General features: G+C 40.2%; 3 protein-coding genes across 7 annotated transcripts in view; 2 read left to right on the top strand and 1 right to left on the bottom strand.

The window, feature by feature from the left end:
- UHRF1BP1L (UHRF1 binding protein 1 like) overlaps positions 1-8,099 on the bottom strand; it is a 95,703-nt gene extending 87,604 nt beyond the window's left edge. For all 3 annotated transcript variants that reach the window (XM_041738291.1, XM_041738290.1, XM_041738289.1), the window contains exon 1: positions 7,785-8,099. Coding sequence is in view for 1 of the 3 variants with exons in the window: in XM_041738289.1 (XP_041594223.1) it covers positions 7,785-7,828 (44 nt within the window). In the remaining 2 variants the exon portion in view is untranslated. The remainder of the gene's footprint in view (positions 1-7,784) is intronic.
- Positions 5,176-7,816, top strand: LOC121481177 (cuticle collagen 2-like). The gene is made up of 2 exons (XM_041738296.1): positions 5,176-6,581; positions 6,798-7,816. Exon 2 carries the CDS (start codon positions 7,289-7,291, stop codon positions 7,781-7,783), a length of 495 nt encoding a protein of 164 aa, XP_041594230.1. The 5' UTR covers positions 5,176-6,581; positions 6,798-7,288; the 3' UTR covers positions 7,784-7,816.
- Positions 8,100-8,178: 79 nt separating the features above from the next.
- The window catches only part of ACTR6 (actin related protein 6), a 30,639-nt gene continuing 15,703 nt past the window's right edge, over positions 8,179-23,114 (top strand). Inside the window, exons 1-7 of one of the 3 annotated variants that reach the window (XM_041738295.1) lie at positions 8,179-8,922; positions 14,008-14,447; positions 16,230-16,347; positions 16,791-16,859; positions 18,905-19,028; positions 20,342-20,477; positions 20,569-20,625. In XM_041738295.1, coding sequence (XP_041594229.1) covers positions 14,173-14,447; positions 16,230-16,347; positions 16,791-16,859; positions 18,905-19,028; positions 20,342-20,477; positions 20,569-20,625 — 779 coding nt within the window. In that variant the 5' untranslated portion in view covers positions 8,179-8,922; positions 14,008-14,172. The remainder of the gene's footprint in view (positions 8,923-14,007; positions 14,448-16,229; positions 16,348-16,790; positions 16,860-18,904; positions 19,029-20,341; positions 20,478-20,568; positions 20,626-23,114) is intronic. The other 2 variants (XM_041738293.1, XM_041738294.1) reach the window with 2 other exon arrangements.

Below are 23,114 nucleotides of genomic sequence, written 5' to 3'. Positions count from 1 at the left end.
CGCTGTCGCTGCCAGACCTGTGAACCAGACTACCACCACGAAGGCTGCTTTGTGACCTAAGCCTTCTTGAATTCAGCCCCCATTCCCATTCTTCCCTTTTGTTTAACAGCACCTGTAGGTACACCCTTGGGGTGTAACACTTTGGATCTGCTCTGGAGATTCAACTATGATACATACCTATTTGCAAACATTCTCCTCCCTGGTGGTCTCCTCGCACATACTCTCCAGCCTCTAGAGCTACAAGAGCAGGTTTCACAGGAGGTGGGGTTGTAGAGGTCTGCCTGCTTTGCAGCCACTCAGGACCTGCTTCTGTTCATAAACCTCCTTAATAAACCATTTCTCACCAAGCTGAACTTGGTGTTTTTCTTCAGTCTTAAGGTCCCTTAGGCCTTTGGAGGTCGTTTTGCCTACACTCCATTTGACAGAACAGCAGACTAAAATGCGTAAATTAGTTCACTAGTAAAAGGCCTCTCCATTCAGGTATCTAGCAGGCATCCAAATTAATACACCCAAAACCAAACTCCGTATCTCTCTACCTAAAGCCCGCCCCTCCTGCAGTCTTCTACTTAACAGCAACTCCATCTCCTCATTTGCTTATGTCATGACTGTTCTTTCTCTTTCAATCCGCATCTCATCCATCAGAATCCTGCGGTTCTACTCTCGAAATACATTGAGAATCCGACTATATTTCAACAAGTCCACCCCATCAACGTACACCCAAGACGATACCTTTCTCACTTGGATAATTAGTACTTTTATTAGGCTCCTGCTTCTGCCCTTGTCCTCCTATTATTTACTTCCCATATGGCTGCAGAGTAATCCTTGGTTCAAAGCCTTGCTGTGGCTTCTGATCTCACTCAGGATAAAAGACAAAGTCATTACAAGGTCCAACAAGTTCTAGCCCTGTTTTCTCTTTGATGCATCTTCCTCTACTTACTTCACTCCTCACTTCACTCATGTTGGTGGCCTTATTATATTTCAAAAATGGCAAGCAAGATTTCACTTCTTGATCTCTGCATTTGCCTCCACTACCTCTTTCCTCTCTCTTCTCAAATATCACCTTCTCAATTAGACCTTCCTGATCACTGGATTTAAGAGAGCAAACTCCTTCCTTACTTCCCTGCACTTCCTATCTCCTTTCCCTGTGTTCTATTTTTAATAGCACTTACCGCAAACTGATATAATGTTCCTCACTTTTTTTTACTATCAGCCTCCTCTGACTAAAAATGTAAATTCCATTAAGGGCAGAGATTCATGACACAACACAAAGGACTAGAGCACAGTACAAAGTAGCACTCAGTAAATATTTGTTAAATAAACTGTTATATATCTAGTGTTAAAGTCAACAGTATTGGAGATTATTTTTAAAATACTGTAAATCTAACTAAAAATTACTTTAAAAAATTCATAGACTTATAAAAGTAAATTTATTTATATTTTTTTAATAAAGATTTTATTTATTTATTCACAAGAAACACAGAGAGAGAAGGAGAGACACAGGCACAGGGAGAAGCTGGCTCCATGCAGGGAGCCCGATGCCGGACTGGGATCACATCCTGACCCTAAGGTAGATGCTCAACTGCTGAAACACCCAGGCATCCCTATTTCTATTCCCAAAGGGTAATAATTCACTCAAATTTTTTCCAATTGCCCAATCCAAGTAAGCCAAATCTCACAAATTTCATATGGTAGTATAGCTCTAGGAATAGGTAACATTTAGTAATCCTACTCATGCTTCCTATGCCACAGTAGGAATCATTGAGGTTTCCCAAGAGCCGAGACCATGTCTTACCCATCTTTGTATCTCTAATGCCCAGTATTCAAGAACCTGATAAACATCAACTCAAAAAATTATTGAGCTTTGGGGCACCTGGGTGGCTCAGTGGTTGACCATCTGCCTTTGGCTCAGGGTGTGATCCCAGGGTCCTGGGATTGAGTCCCACAGTCTCTCCGCAGAGAGCCTGCTTCTCCCTCTGCCTGTGTCTCTGCCTCTCTGTATCTCTCATTAATAAATAAATAAAATCTTTTAAAAAAATTATTGAGCTTTACCATAAAAGTAGAAATGTAATTAGCCTATCATAATTATATAAAATTATCATTTGAAAAAATAATTTCTGACGGTTGAATTAATGTTGTGTTTCCTTTTAAGAATGTTTAATTCAGGAATGATATATAGACCTAGTCATTATAAGGCCCCACAAGGTGGTCTGGTTTTCTCTGTGATCTCATCTCCCTCTACTTCCTTCACTCCTCATTCACTCCAGAAGCTTATATGCACCCTAACTTCTCTTCAGCAATTCAGTTCTACGGCCTTAATGGATACCTTGCCCTAAATTAGGCCTAATCCCCCTCTGACATTTTAAACTTTAATATGACACTTTCAAACAAAACCTCCAATCTTCCAGTTCTCTCATTTGTTTTTCTCAACTGCTCTCCCATTCAGATAAAATTTCCAATTCTTTGATGGTTCTTTCCAGACTATCAGCTGCTGTTTCCCCCTTCTCTTTCTTTCACAGCATAAGCTATCCATGAATACACCGCGAGGCATCATAAACTCTCTATCACTTTGCCATTCACTCACAAGATCCAGCAAGTGTTCAACCATTCCTAATCTCCCTAACAAATATTCCAAATATTCGACAATCTTCTTAAAACACCCTTTCTATTTACTCCTTCCCCTTAATTTAGGGAACATATCTTGTTGAGACTATCAAGCAGTTTCTCCTACCTAGATCATTAGTCCCTTTCCAAGAATGGTCCCCTCACCCGACCATAAATTCCTTTGGGATACTGATGTCCTTCTAATCCATTACTTTTCAAGTTAATCAGAGACCCTCTGTAGACTCTGTATTTCCATGACAGTCAACTGCTCCTGAACTCTGGAGTCCAAAAACCAAACTGATAACCAAACATCTTTAATGATCATGTTCCTCTTCTGTCTGGAATTCTTTATCAGCAGTCACCTCCCGGGATGAAATACTATCTTTAATACAGCAAATGAGGCCTTCTGACATCTAATTTTTAGTTCAGGGCCTATTAAAGACACCAAATGGAACAGCAAGCCACACTCAAGGTAGTTTCCCTCTGACCATATCTTTGCTTTATGACCCTTTTGCCATTGTTAACTGATATATGTTGGTAAGTAGAACTGGGCCAAACAGGTTCTCTCTCCCAGGAATCTAAAACTTGACAGAAAAGACCAAAAACAGGGAGTTGTGAGAGGTAGAAGCAGTAGTTATCAATCAAGAGATTTTACTCCCAGGGGATATTAACAATGCCTGGAGTGCTACTGGCATCTAGTGGGTAGAGACCAGAGATGCTGCTAAAGACCTACAAACACAGAGCAGGTCTTCACAACAGAGAATTAACTTATCCATTGAAGTTTTAGGAGCTGGTTAGGTCCTGCCTCTCCCCAGACTTTGGGACCTATCCCAACAGCTTTCTGTTACAATTCCCTTATTAATTAAGTTAAACTGAGGTTTTTGTTGTTTGCAAAAACAAAATAACCTGAAGTAGCACCAGTACCCTAGTTCAAACATTTGAAATGCTTGTATACTTCAAACAAGTTTCTCAATCTCAAAATTACTGACATTTGGGTCAAATAATTATTTGTTGTGGGAGACTATGCTGTGTACTGCAGCATGTTTAGCAGCATTCCTGGCCTCCATCCCACCCCACAAGTTGTGACCATCAGAAATGTATCCAGATGTTACCAAATACAACATCCTAAAGTACATCCCAAATGTAACATGTAACCCCTAAGGGGCAAAATCACCTGATTGAAAACCACAATTTTAAACTATACAAAGACTCCACGGTTGTATAAGACTTTGTGAAGGTTGTCCTGCCAACTCCCACTTCCCATAAACCTTGTGTCCAGCTTAGTGTGTATGAGCCAAAACATGGGAGGAAGAGAAGAGGGAACATTTGTATCTGAATCTCTCTTACTCCTTCTCAGATCCTTAGTGTTAATACACTTCATCTTCTAGCTTCTATTTTCCTCCTCTTCTCCTGTTCGAACACACAAATACAAATGCCACAGTAACAGGAGTCCTTGAAAGGTAGCTCTCGTTATTTCCTTTTTTACATTTGTTCTAACTTTTCCTTAGAACTCTTCATTCTTTTGTGAAAAATACTCTCTTGGAAAAGACTCCAAAACATATTCTGTACTGGTTCACAGTAATTTCTCTTCAAGGACTTTCCTGTTTCACTTCTCTTAAAATTTAACTACTCCAATCCCCACCCCCACCACACACACTCCCTCACCCTTTTGCCCTGCCCCTTTGCCCAATCCCAGGAGGCACGTGGGCAAGCTCCAGCTCTCTCTCTCTCTCTCTCTCTCTCTTTCCCTGTTCAGTTTCAGATCAGTTCCAAGTACACAAACTATTTTTTAAACTTTTTTTTAAAAGATTTTATTGATTTATTCATGAGAGACACACAGAGAGAGGCAGAGACACAGGCAGAAGGAGAAGCAGGCTCTATGTAGGAAGCCCGATGTGGGACTTGATCCTGGAACTCCAGGATCACGCCCTGAGCCGAAGGCAGAGGCTCAACCACTGAGCCACCCAGGTGTCCCACAAACTATTTTTTATTAAGGATGCAACAGATGCTTAGGATACAAACTAAACAACAACTGGGCAGGGAACTACTATATAGATTTATACTTCTCAAATAGTTCAGCATTTACTTAAAGCATTTATTAATCTCTTAAGAATCTCTTAAGAATTTCTCTTTTATAATTTTCCAATATACCAGTTTCTCAAGCCCCTGTATCTCAGGAACACTGGCTTTAATGTTACAATTTCACCATACTTCAATCTCAAGGCTCAGAATAAGCATTTTCTTTCTCCTGTTTTCCTTTACAGTCTCCTTCTTACTGGAAGGTCCCATATATAGAGTCAATTTTCCGGTCCTTCCTTTCCAGGACAACAAAGGCTCATTTATTCAGTAATTCAATTACCTTCTTAAAACCACAGGGATTGGGATTCCTGGGTGGCTCAGCGGTTTGGCGCCTGCCTTTGGCCCAGAGCATGATCCTGGAGACCCGGGATCGAGTCCCGCATCGGGCTTCCGGCATGGAGCCTGCTTCTCCCTTTGCCTGTCTCTGCCTCTCTCTCTCTCTCTCTGTCTCTGTCTATCATGAATAAATAAATAAATAAATCTTAAAAAAAAAAACACACAGGGAAACTCGCCATACCCAATATCTGTGATAACACTGGTGGCATATAGTCTTAATCAGTTATGAAAATACAAGGGCAAGTCAATGCTTTGGTGCCACCATTCATTACAAAAAAAAAAAAAAAAAAAGTTGCTGAGTGCCTACATTCTGCTAGATTAAAACAAGATCCCTGCCATCATGCAGTTTACGTTCAAGTGAAGAAGACAAAGAGCAAGCATCTATAACAGGCAGAGAAGGATGAAAAGGTTGGTCAGGTAGGGCCTCCTTTGAAGGGTCAGTAATGGCATCCACTGGCTGTAAGAAATGTTTATTATTGGAAGGTAATGTGTTCTAAGTATTTCCTATTAAACATTTACATTGTCATAATTAAAGATAATTACTTTAATAGAGACATCTTTATTACTGGATAATCTGTAAAATTAAGCTTGACCCAGGTAATTTCAAAAATTCACCTCTACCTGAATAACTATAATTTATTACAACACACATCAACATTCTAGCCAAGAATATGAATTTGATACTCTTTAGTCACCCAAGTTAAGTTTTGAAATACGAAATAACTAAAAACTCATGTGTTTCAAAAACACACATCTGTACCCAACCATAAAAAAGAATGAGGTCTTGCCATTTTCAACAACAGGGATAGACCTAGGGGGTTTTATGCTAAGTAAAATAAATCACACACAGAAAAACAAATACATGTGACTTCAATTACATGTGGAATCTAAAGAAAGAAAAACAAAAAAGCAGAAATCCATAAATACAAAGAACAAACTCATGGTTGGCAGAGTAAAGGGCTCTGATAGTGGGCAAGTCACAGGGATGAAAGGTACAGCACAGGGAATTCAGTCAGTCGTACTATAATAGCATTGTGTGGTGACAGGTGATAACTACACTTGGTGGAGAGCACAGCATAACCCATAGAGTTGTCACATTGTGTTGTACACCTGAAGCTAATGTTCACGTTGTGTGTCAACTCTAAGTCGAAAGAAGGGAGGAAGGAAGGAAGGAAAGGCATACAAATGGCCAAAGATGAAAAAACAAAAATCCTCATCTCTGAAAAACAATCCTTATTACCATTTACCACAAAGCTATTAAAAATCACACAGATCAAATAGTACCCCAAGGATTCAATTCTGAATATGTAGTTGTGGTCTCTTTTGTGAAGTAAGCCACCACCTTTGCTATTAATTTTTAAGAGTCTTTCTCAACTGAAGTTCCACAAGAGAATTAAACTAACAACGTAAGACACTCTGAATTAACTTTTCTCCCAAGCATCTGGAATGGAACTAGCCATGTGCCATCATCCTTGGAAGATAAACGCTCAAATCATTTTCTGGAAGTCTGAATTTTCTTGGGGAATGGAGTATGACAAAGGCTAGAGGGCATCTGATTAAGTCAGGTATTACCTAAATAATAATTAAAAAGATAAAACCTTTTTTCCAAAATAAAATAATTCAGTACTGGACCGTAGGTACAAGTCATTAAAACATTTCAATTAGCGATAATATTAAGAAATGCATATGCATAAGTGCTGCTATAATTTGCTACTTGTTAAAATAGAGGTTATATCTTACTCAATGTTTTAAGTTTAGATAACATATTTGCTGATTCACAGAAATACTGATTTTGTTGCCCAACCTGCAACCTGTGGTATGCAGTGATCTGGACAATCAACCGTCTTCACCGTGTGAACATACCTGTATACCCAAGTTTTATCCTAGTATCATTAACTTACAAATAACAGAGCAAAAAAGGGGTCATAACCAAACGCTTTGAATTCTCTGTTAACCATTTGGAAACAAGATCCCACATTCAGCCTGCGCCCGGAGACAAATATGGAGAAGTCAGAAGTAACAAAGTGCCAGCTTTACTGAGTCATGTTTCTGACTAAAACCGCGTTATGAAACGGAAAGAATGACAAGTATTGTTTATCACCACAGATGCTGACTACCTGAATTTATGGATCTCATATTTTAAAAAAGAAAAAAAAAAACTGTTTTGCCAAAATGATGTCGAACTACAACGACCCCAGAAAGAACTTTGCCAAAGCTGGGAAGTCTATCTGGCGAACACAAACCCTAACTGTGCAAACAGGCGCACACTCTCATGCACCGGAGCGGGCGCGGCGAGGCGGGGGTGAACTCGGGAAACCACAAGGTTAACGTTTCACGGAGAAGACAAGCCTCAGCCCCCAAGGTCCGCACTGCTCCAGGCGCCCTCGGCGAACCGAACCGCCGTGCTCCGAATGGAGGCGAGCACGGAGCTCGGAGTCACCCGGCCGCACTCAGCATCCCCGCCTCCGCGCAGCAGCGCCCCGCGGGGTCCCCGGAGCCAGGTCAGCAGGCTGCCTGCCCCGCCGCCCTGCACGCCGCTCCGAGCCGGCGGGGCACGGCCGGTCCAGGGGGCCGACTCCGGAGGTCAGCGCCGGGCGCCGCCGGCCACGGAACATCGGGGCCGCGACCCCTGCCCCGCCAGGACCTGGACGCTCAGGCGGCGCCTCCCGCACGACTGCCGGGCCCCGCGGTCCCCGAGCTGCACGCAGCCTCCCGGGCCGGCGAGGGCGGAGGCGGGCTGGCCCCCCACGCCCGAGGCTCTAGCTGACCTGGAGAGGTGCTTCAGGATCTGTTTCTTGATGAGCCCAGCCATGGTGCCGGGGCAGGAGGCGGCGCGCTCCCTCCGCGTTTCTCACTGCCTCCTCTCTTCGTGGTCCGGACTAGCCCGGCGAAGGGTCGCGTGAGTGCTCACGCCCGGGAGAGACCGAAGGCCCCGGCCGAGGCCACAGCCGCCGCCGCCGCTGCCGCCGAGGACCCGGAGCATCGCTCTCAGGCCTCCGTGGCCGCCGCCGGCGCCATCTTGGCTGCAGCATCACCTAAGAGACCTGGGGGAGGGCGGGGCGGCGCGGACGGGGCGCGGGGCGGGGCGACGCGGGGGAGGCGTGCACGCGGGGACGCGCGTGGGGCGGGGCGGGGGCGGGGCGACGCAGGCTGCGGGCGGGGGGAGCCGCGGGGCGGGCCGCGCGGGGGGTGCAGGGATGCACGGGGCGGGGCGCGGGCGGGGGGGCGGAGCTTCGCGCCCCCCAACGCGCCCCGCGCGGACCGCCCCGCCCCGCGCTGCATGAGTGTCCTTTGCTGCCGCCGCTCCGGATCCCAGAATCTTCGTGGGCTTCACGTCCTCCGTCTCTGCTCTGGCCTGGTTCCTGCCTCCATCACGGAGTGCTCCTTCCACATCCTACTTGTTTTTTTCGTTTTTCACAATTTGCTCCACAAACTACCCTGCTCGCTTTGCTCTCTACCTGCTGTACTCCGCTTTCTTCATAGATATACTGCTCCTCCCCCCCCCCCCCCCCCACACACGCCCATGCTGTAATTTAATGTTTCCTCTGGTGATTCCAATCCCAAGGGAAGTAAAAGTTGACAACGTGTCTTAAGAGTCTAGGACCTGGGAATTAGAAGTCAGAAATTCAAGTCCTGGCTCTGTGGTTCTAGCTGTGTTAACCTGAAGAAAATAATTTCCTTACTTTTAACCTTAATCAGAGACAAAATACGTTAATCGTGTATTCTATAACCGTCTCGCTAGGTTGTGGCTACGGAAAGAAGAATGCAAAATTTCACTTGAAATTTTCAATAAAAAGGAAGGAAATGATTGAAATAGAACTATTAGAGCTCTCCACGTCACCCAGCCCCAAAGCAACATTTTCAAAGGGTGAAAATAACCACCCAGCGACGTCTCAAGGAGGAAAGGTATTAATACTACCTCTGAGGGATGGATCAGGAAGGATGAGGTTAAGGGTGGGGGAGAGAAGGTAGTTCACACACAGTCCAACAAGCTGCCCTTTTTGAAGAAAGGAAAGGAGATAATGCTTTGACTCCTCACCATTCCTCATGCAATGTGAGCTAGGCCTTATTCTGGGGTTGCCTAGCCAAAAGCAAACAAATCTGTTCTGTCATCAAAGAGTTAACAGACTAGGTAGGTAAATAGACTCTCAAGACCTTGAGGTAAGTCCTTGGACTGGGTCCAGTGCTACCTCGGCCTTTGTGTCACTATGTAAACTTGGGCAAGTGATTTAATGTGTCAGCCTCAAATTCCTATGCAAGAATCTATGCAAGATAATATTAAGTTTCTAACTCAGAATTTATGAGATCTAAATGAGATTATGCATATAAAGTTTTCAACAAAGTGCTCAGTACTAGGCAAACACTTTAATAAATGCTATTAAATTAGCATTACTGAAAACAGATGCAAAGTGTTATGAGCCCACGAAGGAGTGATTTGTTCTACCTTACGTCAAAGGCAGATTTACAGTAGAGATGTTATTTCAAAGATGAGACTGAATCAGCTTAATGCATTGACCTTGAAATTCAAGATTTGGATATAAAACCTAGCTCTGCAGATTTTTTAACAATGGGATCCTAGGAATAGTATGGAACCTTTCAGGCTCCACGATGGTTGTTGTGAGGATTAACCAAGCTAATGAAGGTTAAGTAAGTACTGGACTACTTGAAAGAGTGCCAGACATAATATGATGGAATTAATTCACTAGCAGGAAGAGTATGTTCCAGGAAGGTGGAAGTGTCAAAGCTCATGGCTTATAAATGGCAAGTGGCCTAATGTCGTGGCTAGAACAAAATACAGATTCCTTTTCCAAGTTGTAAGTATTAAAGAATCTCACAGCTTGATAACTATAGTTGTAGTATAGTTTTAAAAAAATTCAACTAAGCAAATCGAGAATTTGTCTTTATTAAGCAATTCATTAATTGGGATCATCCCACATAGCAAGTAGAGGGGAACTCCCAAGAAAGGAATTGTACAAAATGGAAAGTATTTATAGGAAGGAATTTACAGCGGATCCCTGGGTGGCTCAGCGGTTTGGCGCCTGCCTTTGGCCCAGGGCCCGATCCTGGAGACTTCGGATCAATTCCCACATGGGTCCCGGCATGGAGCCTGCTTCTCCCTCTGCCTGTGTCTCTGCCTCTCTCTCTCTCTGTGTCTATCGTAAATAAATAAATAAATAAATAAATAAATAAATAAATAAATAAAAGGAATTTACAGGAAGTCATTGCAAGAAAAGAAAAAGAAACAAAGAAAGACAAAAGACTGTTTCAGGCAAGGTCACCTTCATTTAGGGGGAAAGGCCAAGAGCCCTATTAGGTGGATTACCTTATTTTCCTTTGGGGGGGACGTTGGGATGAGGAGGGACCACGTGACAGATTACCTAATTGATGCAGACCAGAAAAATTCCAGGCTAATTGGCTTAAAATTCCACACCTAAAGAGGTTGAAACTGTACTTAGGTCTTGGTTTGCTATGGGCAACTGACTCTGCCTTAAGCCTGTGTTTTTTAATGAGTCTTTACTGATTTGTACCAATATCTTTTTACTGAGAAATATATTTGCAATTTTTCTGTCTCTGGATTGAGGTAACATATGTCAAAACCACTATAAGGGACCCCTGGGTGGCTCGGCGGTTTAGCGCCACCTTTGGCTCAGGGAGTGATCCTGGGGTTCCGGATGGAGTCCCATGTCAGGCTCCCTTCATGGAGCCTGCTTCTCCCTCTGCCTGTGTCTCTGCTTCTCTCTCTCTGTGTCTCTTATGAATAAATAAATAAAATCTTAAAAAAAAGAACACTATAAATTCAGTGGTTTAAATTAATTCACATCTTTTTTTTTAAAGATGTTTTTTGTTTATTTGAGAGAGAAAACATGCAGGGCAAAGGCAGAAGGACCAGCAAATTCCTCCACTGAGCAGGGAGCTCAACATGGGGCTCAATCTCAGGATCCCGAGATCATGACCTGGGCCCAAGTCAGATGTTTAACTGAGCCACCCAACACCCCTTTACATTTTTCTCAATTGCTATTTAATTATCAAAGTATAATTTTTAAAAGTTAAAAAACATGACTGTCATCCAGATGTATAATGGATATGCACCAAAGATTTATCAACTCATATTAATGTAAAAGCCAACAAAATAGGAGTTAGAGCTAGTTCACTCATTAATAGGACTTAAAACTGTTGTACATGTTTATTATATACTTGTAGCAGAGTCATATTTTTAACTCTTTTAAAATTATATAAGCAGGAGTCAAGGGTCCCTGGAAAAAGACACCACTTCCTTCACATAAGAAAGGTCATTTTAGGCGGCACCTGGGTGGCTCTGTTGGTTAAGTGTCTGATATGATCCCAGCTCAGATCTTGATCACAGAGTCTTGAGTTCAAGCTCTGCAGTGGCCTCCACCTACTTCCATTTTTGTACAATTTCTCTTAGAGTTCCCCTTAGTTTGCTAGATTGGATACTGCCTGGTTCATGAATCTTTCAGTAAAGCCAATTAAATCTTCAAATTTACTCAGTTGAATTGTATTTTAACAAAAGTAATATATGCTTGAGATTACTTGAGCTAAAATCTGGTAGGGGAGAGAGCATGGTGTGAAGTGAATAGACTCAGAATTTTTACTGAACAGTCTTGTGCTGAAAGTTGGCTCCTACAGGGTAATGAGAACCAATTACATGCATTTCTTCCCAGCTCTGTGTTCAGGGTTTGGTGACTTCAGGATAGCTGGAAATCAACCATGGTGACAGTATCTATAACACAGACCGTGGTAGATCCTACAAATCAGGGCTTTTTTTCCCCCTGGAGATCTGGTTGTTGACCATTTACCAGCACACGCTGTAAGATGGGTTGAAGGGGGATGAAATTGCAAATATATGGGCATTATTTCCTAGGCAGTGTCAAGTCATAGAAGGAAGGACTTGTGTGGTGAGGAATACATTTGCAGAGGGTGATCAGTTTTCTGATTTAGAAAAATACTTGCTGATGATTATGCTAGCGGCACAGAAGACCGAGCAGAATGAGAAGAGAATGGAGGCAGAAAGGGCATTGAGAAGGCAGTGGCATTATTTGAGGTGAGAGATAAGGTGGTATCAGTAAAGAGGAAAGGCCAAGGACAGATTCCAAAGAGTAATTCCGGGATTGGGGTTGAAGGTAATTGAGGTATCTAGCTTGATGCACCTTGTGGATCTTGGGACACACTATTAATATAGATAAGTAATTAGGTGGAACAAACCTTTTTGGAGATAAAATTCAGTTTTGGATTTGTTGCTATCCATTAAAGTTATCCTAGGATACTTGGGTAGAAACATTCAGACTACAGTTGGGTGTGGAAATTCTGCTTTTAGATTTATCATTATTTAATGACAGCTGAAACCAAGAACAAAAATGACCTTAATCAAGGAGGATGTAAATGTTGAGGAAAGCAAAAAGAGAAGCTTAAATAAGAAAAGGCTGATAATCAGAAGGAAAAATCATATTTTAAGAGATGAAAGATGACTAGAAATGATGGCAGCTCTATGCCGTAAGTTTTTTTTTTTTTTAAGATTTTATTTATTTATTCATGAGAGAGGCAGAGACACAGGCAGAGGGAGAAGCAGGCTCTATTCAGGGGAGCCCGGTGTGGGACTTAATCCCAGGACTCTGGGATCATGCCCTGAGCCAAGGGAGATGCTCAACTGCTGGGCCACCCAGATGTCCCTATGCTGTAAGTTTTAGAAAACATTCTTTACATGTTTGTAGTAAGAGATCTTATCAGTTTAGTGATAAATTAGAGAAAACAGAATGACTAAAATTGCACATAATTAACTTTGGACATTCAATGATTTTTTTTTTTTTATGATAGTCACAGACAGAGAGAGAGAGAGGCAGAGACACAGGCAGAGGGAGAAGCAGGCTCCATGCACCGGGAGCCCGATGTGGGATTCGATCCCGGGTTTCCAGGATCGCGCCCTGGGCCAAAGGCAGGTGCCAAATCGCTGCGCCACCCAAGGATCCCTCAATGATTTTTCAATACAAAGATCTAGACCAGTAGAACAGAGTGGTCTGACTTCAAGGAGTTTGCCATCTATACAAGTTAAGAGATTAATTATATGGGGGCACCTGGCTGGCTTGGTTGGTGGAACATGCAACTGTTGATCTTGGAATTGTGAGTTCCAGTCTCAGGTTGAGTGTAAAGATTACTTAAAGGTAAAATCTTTAAAAAAATAAAAGAGAATAAGTATGTGATGAAAAGATGACAATGATGATGATGATTACCTCCACCAGGTACTTGTGTCATTCACTCTTCATAAAACAATTCTGCAAGGGAGTGTTATTAATATTACTGTATTTTACAAATGAGAAAACTAAGGCATAGAGAGAGGAACTAGCCTGTCCACAGCATCTAATAAGAGCCAAGATTTGGTCCAAGAGTTTAAATGCAGAGACTATTAATCACTAACTCTTTGATTTTAATAATAGTTCAGACATTTAAAGATTAAGTTAGTGTATGTGTATATATATGTGTCTGTGTGATATATATGTGTATATATACCTATATATATCTATCTATATCTATATCTATATCTAATCTTTGAAAGTTTACTCACAGGTATTAAGCACTTTCTAAATCTTTACCCATCATCATCTTCATCGCCCAAGGTTACACAGCCATTTTGTGGAGTCTGGATTCTAATACAAAATTCATTCTTATCCCTTATTATGTATTGGAGTTAGCCGAGGGTATTACAAGAGCACACAGGAGCACCTGATTTCAAGAGTGAGAACAGGGTAACGTGAGGTGTCAAGAAACCTTTTAGTAAGAACGACAGAGCAGTGCTATGAAGAACAAGTAGGCGGAGGGAGAGTATGCGTAGAAAAGAGAGGCAGTTGATCAAACAGCATGTCTATAATTTAAAGGTGGTCGGGCCTGGGCTACAATCGAATGGGCAATGGCGGGGAATGAGGCTGAAGAGACTTCATACCCCATACACACTGTATGATTTTGCATTTCATCCCTTAGGAAACGTCACTGAACAATGCTACTGGAACACACGCGGGCACAAAGCTGAAGGTGCACCACGGAAGTCAACAGAGACCTGGCGGGGCGAGTCAGTGTGCGAAGCGGAGGGCAAATACGTAATACGGTGGGCGCAAAAGCCGCAAGCCGGTTGCACGTTCCCGGGGGATGGAACCGGCGGGGCGTGGAGGTAAGCGCTGCACGGCCCTACGCCCGCAGCGAGGCCTGCAGGGCGTCTCTGGTTTCCGGCGTCCTCCGTTGCTAAGGAAGACCGGAAGCGCCCTTCCGCCCCGCCCCGCCAACCCTAGAGTCCCGGAAGCCCAGGGAGCCGAAGTGACGGGAGGACGGAGCGACAGCCGGTGGGTTCGCGGTAAAATGACGACTTTGGTGCTGGATAACGGAGCCTACAATGCCAAAATCGGTTACAGCCATGAAAACGTGTCGTAAGTGTTCTCTCGCTCCTCAGCAGGAGCCCGACGAATGGTGGCTTCACAGACTCGGCTTCCTGTCGGGAGCGCAGTAAACTGCAGGTGGCCCTCCGTGGCCCTCACCGGCGCCGTAGGGATGCTCCGCCTGGGGCCGGGAGGCTGGGATGCTTTCCACTGCAGTTGTGGCGGTCATGTAGGCCACGCGGCCCCGGAAGTGGGACGTGCGTTTCCTTTGGTACAGGAAATCGTTGAGGAAACTAGGCTTCTTTGAGGAGCGGTGCTCGACGAAGCGGTGCGTCCCCGAAGTTCAGGAACCGCAGGAAGCGCGGACATGTGTGTGCATATGCACATTCTTGAGGGCACTGCCGTGGCTTTCACCAGATCCTCAGTGGGTCCTGTGACCCCAGAAGCGCTTAAAAACGACCTACTTGGTTGGAGACGTTGAAGGCTTCGTGTCTAAGCCCCTTGGTGTGCCTTGGCCGACCTGGTTGATAGACTTGATTTGACGGAATCACTACAATGGCATTCGTCAAACATATACGTATATAGAGAGAAGAAAAGATGCTTTACTTCTAAAATGTTTATTACAGAGGATTCTCTGCCCTCTCTTTCTCCTTTTCTTTTTTTCTTTTTTAAAGAGAAACGTAAATTCTTAGTCTTCCGGAAAATGTTTTTTGGCAATGTGTATCATTGTTTTTATCCTTTGGCCACAGTAGTTCTGTTATCAGTTTCCTAAGGAATAAGTATGAAGGGTTTGATAAGAATAAATACAGGATGCTCTATGTTACAGACATTGTGTATGGTGGGAAAAAAAGAAAAGAAAGTAAGCTGAATAATCAAGAATAGAAAATAGACTAATATTACAGTACAACCATAAGATTGACTGTAGTGCGGTTTTTAAAAATCCCGTCCTCCAATCGCCTGGATGGCTCAGTGCACTGAGCATCAGACTCTTGACTTTGGCTCAGATGGTGATCTTAGGGAATGGAATTGAATCACCCCTTGGGCTCTGCCCTCAGCTGGGAGTTGGCCTGAAATTCTCTCTCTCCCTGCACCCTAACCCCCAGTTCTTGCACTCTCTCACTCTCTTGCTTTCTCTAAAATTAATCTTTAAAGAAAAAAAAATCATGTCCTCAAAGCATATTTAAACATGTAGAGAAAATGACAACATAGTATAAATGAAATAAGCAGATACAAAACATGTTTGCAGTATTGTCCCAATATCCTTTCCCTCTCTCCTCTTCTCTCTCTCCCCTCCCCTTCTCCCACTCCTGCACACACATACATGTGTACATGTGTGTATAGTTGATGATGACTCTAGTTTGTCTTCCTAACCAGATTGTAAGCCTGTGGTTGGCGGCAACCATATTAAGAACCACTTCCTCCTTCTGTATCCTATAGCATCCTGCTAATTGAAAATCTTTGGCTTCTTAGATACTTAGTTTTAATGGCAAGAATTTTGAAACTGTAAATCTTTTGCCCGAGTGGTATTAAGATTCCCATATTAAAGCCAAAAAGACCAGAACTTTACCTGAGCCCTGACTGTCATCTGGTGGTGGCAGGATCAATACCCACCTGGAAGGATTTTTTTAAGGATTACTTGAGAAAGATAAAGGGTCCAGTGTAGGATCTCATACATATTAGAACTTTTTAAAAAATGTGTTTTTTTTAATTATTTGAAGACAAAATGAGAAACACTGGTTGTGAATTTTTTTTTGTCATGGCGGGAGGTGGTTAAGTAATTATACTTTCTAAGTGAGTATTTAGGAAATAATTATATTATTTCTTTGTTTACAGGGTAATTCCTAACTGTCAGTTCAGGTCAAAAACAGCACGACTTAAAACTTTTACTGCTAACCAGATAGATGAAATAAAGGACCCCTCTGGACTCTTTTACATCCTTCCTTTTCAGAAGGTAATTCAATTATGTCATTTCTAACAACATAGTCCTAAATGTAAAGACAATTTTTAAATGTATAATTAAGATTTTTTTATGTATGGGAATGTTTTTAGAAAAGCTATTTAAATTTTAATAAGATCTTATTAAAACCAAAAATTGAAATTAAATTGTCTTGTTAGCAATAAATGACCGTGACTTAGTTACTGTCTGGGGTTCAATCCCAGACCCTATAGCAGGATGCTATAGGATACTGATTGTGGTACTGAATTTTACTTCTTTATATTAAAGCTAAATGAGATGAACATGTTAAAAAAATGTAAGTATGGAGTGGCGTCTCCTTAAACAGTGTTTGAGTAGTGAAGGTAACCATAAAGAGCAATTAGTCATTTAGAGTATATTAATGTGATTTTTAAAAATTATTCAAATATTTGTGGTAATTTATACAAGAATTTTTTTAGGGCTACTTGGTGAATTGGGATGTTCAAAGACAAGTTTGGGATTACCTTTTTGGAAAAGAAATGTATCAGGTAACAAATTGGAGTATGTATTCAAATTTCTATTTCCATGCTTTATTCAATGAAAAATTACAACATCAAAGAATTATTAACTCATGTTAATGCAAGAACCAACAGGATAGGATGTAAAGCTAGTTTACACCTTAATATGACTTAAATAAATCTGTTCCACATGGTTACTATGTACTATCACTCATTTTTAGCTTTTAAAATTATATAGACTGCCAAAATATATATGTTTATGAAAAGTAATACTTATATACTTACGATTACTTGAGCTAAAATCTGGTAGGGGGGAGAGCATGGTGTGAAGTGAATAGACTTATTATTATTATTTTTTTAAAGATTTTACCCATTTATTCATGAGAGACACGGGGGGGTGGGGGGACAGAGACACAGGCAGAGGGAGAAGCAGGCTCCACATAGGGAGCCTGATGTGGGACTCGATCCCGGGACTCCTGGATCACGCCCTGGGCCAAAGGCCGGCGCTAAACCACTGAGCCATCCAGGGATCCCCTAGACTCAGAATTTTTACTGAACAGTCTTGTGCTGAAAGTTGGCTCCTACAGGGTAATGAGAACCAATTACATGCATTTCTTCCCAGCTCTGTGTTCAGGGTTTGGTGACTTCAGGATAGCTGGAAATCAATCATGGTGACAGTATCTATAACACAGACGGTGGTAAACCCTACAAATCAGGGCTTTTTTTCCCCCTGGAGATCTGGTTGTTGACCATTTACCAGCACACGCTGTAAGATGGGTTGAAAGGGGGATGAAATTGCAAATATATGGGCATTATTTCTTAGGCAGTGTCAAGTCATAGAAGGAAGGATTTGTGTGGTGAGGAATACATTTGCAGAGGGTGATCAGATTTCTGATTTAGAAAAATACTTGCTGATGATTATGCTAGCGGCACAGAAGACCGAGCAGAATGAGAAGAGAATGGAGGCAGAAAGGGCATTGAGAAGGCAGTGGCATTATTTGAGGTGAGAGATAAGGTGGTATCAGTAAAGAGGAAAGGCCAACGACAGATTCCAGAGAGTAATTCTGGGATTGGGGTTGAAGGTAATTGAGGTATCTAGCTTTAACTTTAGAATATGTTTCAAAAGTTATATTTAAGTCACTAATATACTGTTCTTAGTTTTGAAGAAGTATAATATTTAAAAATATTATAAATATTTTAGGGATCCCTTGGTGGTGCAGCGGTTTGGCGCCTGCCTTTGGCCCAGGGCACGATTCTGGAGACCCGGGATCGAATCCCACGTCGGGCTCCCGGTGCATGGAGCCTGCTTCTCCCTCTGCCTGTGTCTCTGCCTCTCTCTCTCTCTCTGTGTGACTATCATAAATAAATTTAAAAAAATAAAATAAAATAAATATTTTAAATATATTTAAATATTTAAAATTAAGTAATTGCATATGAGTAGAATTTTCATTTTGAAGTGAATTTGAGGTTAAGAGAGTCTGTATGGAACTCAAGATTATTTACATGTCTACTATTATTAGATCAATTCACCATCTCCTATTTGTTTCACAGTAAAATATTTTTGTCCACATGCCTAAATTGTGAATATTATGTGAGAATTTTGTGCTTTTGATGTATGTAATGTACCTTTAGGTATAGTGAGTGAATTTTCAGTTTTTAATGCTTCTTAAGGTGTAGGAGAGAATTATGTAAACACTATGCTAAAGCTTCTGGCCATTTGACTTGGAAAACAAAACATCTCTAATGCTTGTAGTTGTATTTTTCATTACTTTTGCACGCTGATTTTCAAACAGTTTGATAGTATCATTTTATTAATGCTACCATTAAGAGAGTTAAAATTGAATAATAAAGTGCCTGGATTCTGTAATCAGTCTTCCGGGATTCAAATCCTAGCTATGTCCCTAACTAGTTACATGAACCTTGGTAATGTATTCAACTTTTCTGTACCTCAGTTGGCCAATTAAATGGGGTTAGTAATAAGACATCTAGGAGGATTAATATTTTTGTTTATATATGTAAAACAAGTGTTTATGACTACAAAGTTATAAAACTTGTGGAATTTTTTTCTCTCATAGGTTGATTTTTTAGATACCAATATTATTATCACAGAACCATACTTTAATTTCACTTCAATTCAAGAATCAATGAATGAAATCCTCTTTGAAGAATATCAGTTCCAAGCAGTCTTAAGAGTAAATGGTGAGTTAAAGTTTTGATTGCAATTAAGTAATGGGAATACAGACATGAATAGGGTAAAGAGAAACACTTAAAATCCAAGAATATTGGGTGACATTTTTTTAGATTTGAAGGAAATAAAACATGGAATTTAAAAATTAGGTATACTCTTAGAGATTATCTAATCAGACTTTTCTCACTTCATCTTTTTACTAGTTTGGTATTTTCTCCATAATGAAGTTACTAGCCACATACTAGCTTTTTTTGTTGTTTTTTTGTTTTTTTTTTTTTTTAAAGTAAACTCTGAGGTTCAGACTCACAACCCTGAGATCAAGAGTTACATGCTGTAACGACTGTACCAGCCAGGTGCTCCACTAGCCACATATTTTTAAGTTCTGAAAGATTGTTTCTAAGGAGGTTACCTTTTCTGCCACTGATGTGTTCACTATCATTATTATTGATTGAAATGTTAATAGCTCAGCCTGCCAATATGTGGAAAACCAATCTGAAAATATTATCTAGATATTTAGATATGTCATTTAGATATTTATATGCTTACTAGTTTATGAAAGGCTAGAATTACATTACATGATTGTACAATGAAAGTACTCAAATATTTAGCTTGCAGAATTTAAGTCTGTATGAGTGATACTATACTATAATGGTTAAGAGCACAATCTCTAGAACAGTGTTCTTCAGGGTGATTTTGCTCCTTGGGATATTGGGCAACGTTGGGAGACATTTTTGGTTGTCACGACTGTGAGGACACAGATGCTGCTAAACATCTTAAAATGATTAGGACAGCCTCCAGCAACAAGGAATTATCTGGCTCAAAATGTCAGTAGTTCTGAGGTTGAGAAACCTTGCTCTAGAATCACTCTAGGTGGTTTGAATCTTGACTGTTACTTTGTAGTTGTATGACATTGAGTATATTATTTAACTTCTCTATGCTTCAATTTCTTCATCCATAAAATGGAACTGTTGTGAAGATTAAAACACAAATACTCATGGAGTTTTTAGAATTGTGCTCAGCATGTAATAAATGCTCAGTAAAATTATCAACTGTTAAAATAAGTTATGATGTTAAAATAATTAAGAATATTTACTTTTAAAAATTGATCACAAAAATTTTAAGTCACGTTTACCACAAAATGTGATGTTTTAGTTTAAATGCTGCAGAGAGCTTGTGATAGTTATGCATATTATTTTTAATTGACATATAGAAATAAAGGAAAGTTTTTGTCTTTGTGTTTGCCTTAATTTGTTACCTTTCTTTAAGTTACTTTAAATTAAGTACACTTTATATAATCCAGTTTTCTTTATCTTTTTCTGAATAGCTGGTGCTCTCAGTGCACATAGGTATTTTCGAGATAATCCTTCCGAGTTGTGCTGTATCATTGTAGATAGTGGATATTCCTTTACACATATAGTTCCCTATTGTAGAAGTAAAAAGAAAAAAGAAGCAATTATTCGGTGAGTTGTATTCAATTTTCGTGTTTTTCTTAGGTTAAAACCAAATGAAAGGTGCGATAAACTGAACCAAATTTGAATTCTCCCTTTGTAGGATAAATGTAGGAGGAAAACTCCTAACCAATCATCTAAAGGAGATCATATCTTACAGGTAATATTTAGCTTTAATTCTTTGGGAGGGTTGGCTGTTTTAAAGTCATTTAAAACTACTCTGACCATTTAGTTGTAACTTCAGGTGACAATTCTATATCACTACTTTTAAAAACTATATCACATATATAAATACAGATGATGTTCAGTTTGAAAGGCTTTCTAGTGGGGCACCTGGCCGGCTCAGTCTGTCCAGCATGCAACTCTTGATTTCTGGGTCATGAGTCCAAGCAGCACCATTGGTATGGAGCTTACAAAAAAAAACAAAACAAAAAAAAAACAAACCCAAAAGCTTTGTAGCATATAAAATGCTAGTGTCCACCAAAATTTGGATATTTCCAAATTCTAGGGAGTTAAGTATGTTTAGTATCTTAAAATTCTAGAAGTTATAGCTGTTTATAAGTGTTATACATTATAAAATAAATTAAAAATGCATTTAAGGAAATAGGGTTTTCAAAGGAAAATAAATCTCTACGCCCTCTTTCTTTCTCTCATGTCAATTCCATTTCACACAAAGTATGGTCTTTAAACTGTATGGTTTATAGTTTTAGTCTCTATGACTCTTAATAATGTATTGTTATTTTTGTTTGTGGATTAACCAATACTAGTTGACTATCCATCATTAAAAGATGAGGAATTAGCATACTTTGCCACATCCCAGCTCTTCTTGCTTTCCTATGTTTATTTATAAATTTAATTTATGCTATTATTTTAAATTTTATTTTGTTTAAAAACTTAAGTGGGATTTTTTTTGTTCTGTAAGTAGAATTGTTAAATCTCAATTTCTCACTACATTAACTTTGACTAGTATGACACCGTCAGTATCTCTTAGCTCCCCTCTATATCAGATGAGAAAATAAGTGAGTCTGCATTTCCTTCTGCCTTTCCTCCCATGTTTTCCTTCTTTCTTCTGTCAGGTGTACCGTTATTTTTTTAAACAGATTTATTGAGATCTAATACATACCATAAAATTCATCCATTTAAAGTGTACATTTTCAGTGTTTTTTAGTGTATTAGAACATTTTTAGAACATTTTTGTTACTCTCAAAAGAGACCTACTCCCCTATCCATCCTACCCAGCTCTAGCACATTTGTAAAAGACTTTTTATTTTACGATAATCACAGACTGAGGAAGTTGTAGAATAGTGTGGAGAGCCCTGTGTAACCTTAGTAACATCTCAATTAACTAATACAATATCAACATGATAAAATTGACACTAGTACAATATTATTTTCAATTTTTACCATTTTTTTTTAATTTTTATTTATTTATGATAGTCACACAGAGAGAGAGAGAGGCAGAGACATAGGCAGAGGGAGAAGCAGGCTCCATGCACCGGGAGTCTCCAGGATCGCGCCCTGGGCCAAAGGCAGGCGCTAAACCGCTGCACCACCCAGGGATCCCAATTTTTACCATTTTTTACATGCATTCGTGTGTACATCTATGCGATTTTATCCCATATATAGATTTATCTAAGCACCACTGAAATCAAGCTGTAGAACTATTCCATCACTCTAAAGGAACTCCTTTGTGCTACTCCTTTACATTTGCTTTCTCACCATGTCCTTCTCTCCTGGCAATCTCTAATTTGTTTACCATTTCTATAGTTGTTATTTCAAGAAACAGAATCCTATAGTATATAACCTTTAAACAGTGACTTTTTTCATTAAACATAATGCTGTATGATTTCTTCTTAATTATTGAGATAACATTTATATATGACTTTTTACTAAAGTGAAGTCTTCTTGCCTTGTTATTTATACATCAATTCTAACAATGAAAGGCTCATGAGTAGCATATACAGTATTATGATTATGTGAATGTTATTCATTATAGAACCAGAAAGAATTGGGTTCAGTTTCAAAAAGTTTGGATATTTAGTCCCCCTATCCCCATCAGATTGGAAAGACCACATTTGAAAGGCAGAGAAAGTTGAGACAGATGAGGATGTTAACCAAAACCCAGGTCCCTCCCACATACAACTTTGTCAATAAAACAAACTTTTTATTGAGGTAAAACATACATACAGAAGTTTACAAAACTTGAATGTACAATTCAGTGAATCTTTAAAAACTGAATATACCCAAGTAACCAGAACACAGTTCAGGCAGACTATATTACCAGCACTCCAATCCCTCTTTGTCCTCTTCTGGTCTGGAAAACCACTGATTTCAAGCATTTGTAAACAAAACTAATGTCAATGTAAACCTGAGAAATCAATTTGAAGCAGATATGACACTGGGTTGTTATCTTTAATATATTAAGGGCTCTTCTCAGTTAAGAAAAGCACTACCTTGGTATAAAATAACGGGTTACTAGACGATTCTCAGAAAACAAATGGTCAGTGATACAGATAGATAATTATTAGGGTTACATATAGTTAAAGGATATAAATGGATAATTCTCAGACATAGAAAAATGTTAAACATCTGTAGTAATTATTACAAATTCAGTTAAAATATTTACTGAGCATTTATTTAGGAAGTTGG

The sequence above is a fragment of the Vulpes lagopus genome, chromosome 23, assembly GCF_018345385.1.
Source record: "Vulpes lagopus strain Blue_001 chromosome 23, ASM1834538v1, whole genome shotgun sequence".
NCBI lineage: Eukaryota > Metazoa > Chordata > Mammalia > Carnivora > Canidae > Vulpes > Vulpes lagopus.
This window is presented reverse-complemented; position numbering and strand designations above follow the sequence as displayed.

Excerpts from the sequence above, each read along its gene's own strand:
- LOC121481177 (XM_041738296.1), top strand. The coding sequence starts at position 7,289 with ATGCACCGGAGCGGGCGCGGCGAGGCGGGGGTGAACTCGGGAAACCAC.